At 48.7% G+C, this 4,318-nt stretch overlaps 1 protein-coding gene across 1 annotated transcript in view; it reads left to right on the top strand.

The window, feature by feature from the left end:
* Positions 1-607: 607 nt before the first annotated feature.
* The window catches only part of LOC108724916 (uncharacterized), a 45,225-nt gene continuing 41,514 nt past the window's right edge, over positions 608-4,318 (top strand). Inside the window, exon 1 of the mRNA XM_018451623.1 lies at positions 608-1,826. Within this exon, the coding sequence (XP_018307125.1) occupies positions 675-1,826 (1,152 nt within the window). The 5' untranslated portion in view covers positions 608-674. The remainder of the gene's footprint in view (positions 1,827-4,318) is intronic.

Below are 4,318 nucleotides of genomic sequence, written 5' to 3'. Positions count from 1 at the left end.
ATGCAATCCAACCCTACTAATTTCAGTGAAATTTCTTGCTTACGCTGCTCTCAAAATAAATGACCAAGCTCGCTGTTAACGGAGTCTACGATTCTCCGATATACAAGCTCGAAGGAGGAGAGAACGATCAGATCTCTTAAAACGGAGGATTTTCAAAGCGAGAATTTTGCCACGCCGCGTCTCTATTATCGGACAGAAGGTGGAAGGCGCCGAGAGTCAATTTCCCGAGTGAATTTCTGTTACGTATTATATCCCCGAGCAGCTATAATTTACTTCTCCCACTGGCGATAGTCTCCACCCACTCGGCTAGTCCATTAGCGGCGCCCCTCGCGCTTAAACGTTTCCGCCACTTAATTGCGCATAGCTAATTCTTCTCATCACATTTCATCCCTCTTTTGTTTCCAGGGACGCAACATCACCTTGCCGTGGCGTCATCGTCGTTCCCGAAGAAAAACGTCGAGTCGTTTCTTGGACGATACTTGGACGACGGACCATCGTCGCCGGAAGTGACTCATTAAATCTCGTACGAACGTCGCAGTGTTACGAGTGACCGTGGATGATCCTTACAGTGTGATCTTGTATGATCTTGTGCTTAAAGTGTGCTGGGCAGGGTCGATGTGCTGGTCGTAGGATAACGGTGAACAGCTCGATTGCGACACGTAAACACGCACAATATGGCTAGCGCGATAACGATGGGTCTGCGTCGCAGAGCACCGGTGAACAGTTCACCGACTCCGTCAAGCCAATCACTGTCCACGACGACTGGAGCGTCGAGCAAGCGCTCGAGAAGCGAGAACAACAACAGCCCGTCCCACGGCAATTTGAACTCGATGAACAACACTCGGGACGAGCCACCGACGAAGAAATCTCGCGGGACCTCGACGAGCGGAGGGAAGAACAGTGGCTGCCCCACTTCCTCCAACTCGGCATCCTCGATTTCAACGACCACGAGTATCTCAACCGACAGCCCGATTTCGAAGAGTCGCGGTACTTCCGTCTCAAGATCGGCTACACAGACCAAATCATCGTCCACTTCGACGGCTGCCAACACGGCCTCCTCCTCGACGAGCGATATATCGAACGGTTCCGTACTCTCGACTAGCTGGCCGACCACGTCGAATATGTCGGATGTGCCATCGTACGCTTCCGTAACCGGGCTGGGCTTGACGGGTGCACAAACGGCTGGCCTGTGCGCTGGAAGCCTCGCCATGCCACCTACGCCGATTCCCTACATGTCGACCACCATGGCGACCTTCGTCGGCAACGCCACAAACCTCGGCAAGAGCTCGTCCGTCTCGTACCTCGACATCTCCAACATGACCGGTGGTTCCTTAGCCGCTTCCGGCGCCGCGAACTCGTTAAACGGTGGATACGCAGCGAGCGGTACTGCCACAGTGGACACAAAGAGCGGAATAGCGATGTCGTATTCGACGATGTCATCACCGAATATGAATGGCGGCGCGTATGGTATGCAAAAGGGCCCGAAGGGAGTCGACGGAGCCGCCGCGTCACCAAGGAAATTTCAAAACGACTCCATGTTCAATACTTATCAGCCGTGGGTGATCAAGACGTACGGTGATCTTGCCAAGACTAAAACGATCACCATCAAGAAGTACGCGCGTATTTTGCGGACTTTACGGGGCGAGGAAGTGAACAGCGCCGAAAACAGCAAATTCCGCTTCTGGGTCAAGAGCAAGGGCTTCCACATCGGTCAGCCGGAAGGTTACGACGCGAAAGCGGCCGACAGGATTATTGGACGTCACGCCGTCACGAGTCCAGGCTTGGATCCACCGCTCTACGTGCCCACGCAGCCGCCGCACAACAAGGTGAGTACGTCCAAACGGATTAGCCCGACGGACCTGGCGTCCCGTAAGCGCGAGAGATGTCCCTCAGGTAGAGTCCACGAACAGTCGAAAGGATTAAGTTAACCGGAGGCATCGAGGTACAATCTCTCACCGATCGAGGAGTCGACGCGATTTAACCGATAAACGAAGCGCGATCGATAAGCTCTGCGTCGGAATGCGTCTCGGTGGACTTTGCTTTTGTCGTTGCTTATTCAGCGTGAAATGTAGGGATCTGGATGAAATTAAATATAGATTTTTCATGCCTTTCAAGTTTTCACTTCCAACCGTCTGTACTGAGATTTACATATTAATTCATCAAACGTTTCTTCTGGATATTTCTTATATTTTCCAAGCGTTGTTCTCGAAGAAGATCAAGAAAGGTACAGTTACAATAATTTTGCTACACTACACGTTAACCGTGTACGGAGAACCGTAATAACGTCACCGCGAAACTGTCCTATATTCAGCCCGTAAATTCTACTTTCTTATCCTTATTCCTGGAAAATTGACTTTCGAGCTTCTAGTCACGCGGATTGGTCGTTTTGCACGCGGCAACCCACTGTGCGAAGAATTTACCGCGGCGGCCCACTGAAACGCGGGGTTTATTGGTCGGTGGGATTTATCTCCATGGCGAGGTGGAAAAACCGCGAGAGATCTCGGGCGCGGCATGCTTGAGGAGTAAGAGAGAAAATAGGAGAAAAAAAGAAACGGAGAAAAAGATCTCGTCGTGTGCAGATAAGGCGGACGCTTAATTGCGTCTAATTATGTATATACGCGCATGCAGCAGTGCCTGTGTGGCTGACGCCGTTGCCGCCGTTTCGTCCGTCGACGCTCCTCGTTGGTGCAACGGCGCTTCGATCCAGTTTCCGGAGCTTTGCCAAGCCCGAAGTGAAAGAAAGAGAGAAAGAGAGAGGAGAAAGAGAGGGGCCGTTCGCCTCTTCGGTCGGTAACACTTCCGCAATTTTCTATCCGCGTCTTCTCGCCGTGGAATTCGGCAAAACGAAACTCATGAGAGTCCCTCTCTCTTTCTCTCTCTCTTTCTCTGTCTCTCTTTCTCTCGCCTCGCCCTCAGGCTTCCACGTCTGATACGCTACTTTAAAGCTGTCCGATAACGTGCTGAATTACTCACGGCGAATTCGATTGGATGCACTAGCGCTCTCTCTCTCTCTCTCTCTCTCTCTCTCTCTCTCTCTCTCTGCTGTAGATTAAAGCCTGTCGTACACTACAATGCATCTGGACTTAAAAGCACGATATAAATACCGTGATTGACGAAATGCTGAGCGCGTACATTCTCCCAAACAATGCGACGGATTGTACCGAGCCCCTCTAACTCGTTTTGTTGTGTACCTTTACGTCGATTTGTATACGATAGCCTTTAACGTGCCCTAGTGCGCACTATACCTCATCCAACCAAATTCGCTATTACACAGCACTACGTCATCGTGCACACCCTATCGAGCCTGCACTGGATATATTCTGGGAATATCCTGCGATTTACTCGCGCTGGAATGTCTTGATTAAACTGGTCATGAGGTTACAGATAATCTCGGTAAACGAAGCAATAATCTAATCTGTAAAATTGATTTACATTCTCGATGGATGAAATTTAATTGACAGATTGGTTCGATGCATAGCCGGCACTTTCGAAACATTTATTTAAGGTAATCCAAACTTATTGTGGTAGCTATAATTTTATTTTAACAGCTTACGGCGATTTCTTATAACGCTTTGATAATTAAGTATATCCCCGAATATTATTGAGAACTGCTTGTCGCTAAATGAATTTGCTCTCTTTCGTCAGTATCGTTTCCTCTAGAGGTACGATGCCGTTATCATTCGTATATCTGTGAGAGGTGTAGAACGGTAAGACGCTCTCTCGCAGCGTACACTTTTTCCCGGTTGCTCAATTACATTTCACTTTATCGCGAGAGGCGGACGCTTTCACGGTACTGTCTAACGTAGCGTACGTCACGTAACGCGACCAATCTCACCAATCTCACAAAAATCAGATACCGTATTCTCAAGTAACTCCAATTCACCAGCCAGACTGCAGCCTTGTTTTTATTCGGTGCTTCCACGTCGATAAATTGCCGAATCAGCGAATTTCATTCCTCGGAACGAAGAATCAAAATTCATTTGACTGCTCGTCGAGCATTTGTCGCTGCCGTTGTAGATTTTGGAATTCCGATATGAAATTACGATCATTGCTAAAACTAAGAGACGTCATCTACTTTTTCAATCCCTGTGCAACGATATTTCGCGAGAAAATTAAATGCAATATAAATATAGCTTTTTTTGCGAGAAATCTACAAATAAACATTAAATGGGTGAAGGAAATAACTATATCAGGTATCCTTTTCTTCGGCCCTTCTAAAATTGCAGCTCTATTAGTTACATCTTACAGTTGCCGTTTGTGTGGTTTTGACGCGCGCGTCGCGGTGCCGTGGGATTCCGGACGCCCAAGCGACACTCTT

Source organism: Mycetomoellerius zeteki, unplaced genomic scaffold, assembly GCF_001594055.1.
Source record: "Mycetomoellerius zeteki isolate Tzet28-1 unplaced genomic scaffold, Tzet1.0 scaffold106, whole genome shotgun sequence".
Taxonomy (NCBI): Eukaryota; Metazoa; Arthropoda; class Insecta; order Hymenoptera; family Formicidae; genus Mycetomoellerius; species Mycetomoellerius zeteki.
This window is presented reverse-complemented; position numbering and strand designations above follow the sequence as displayed.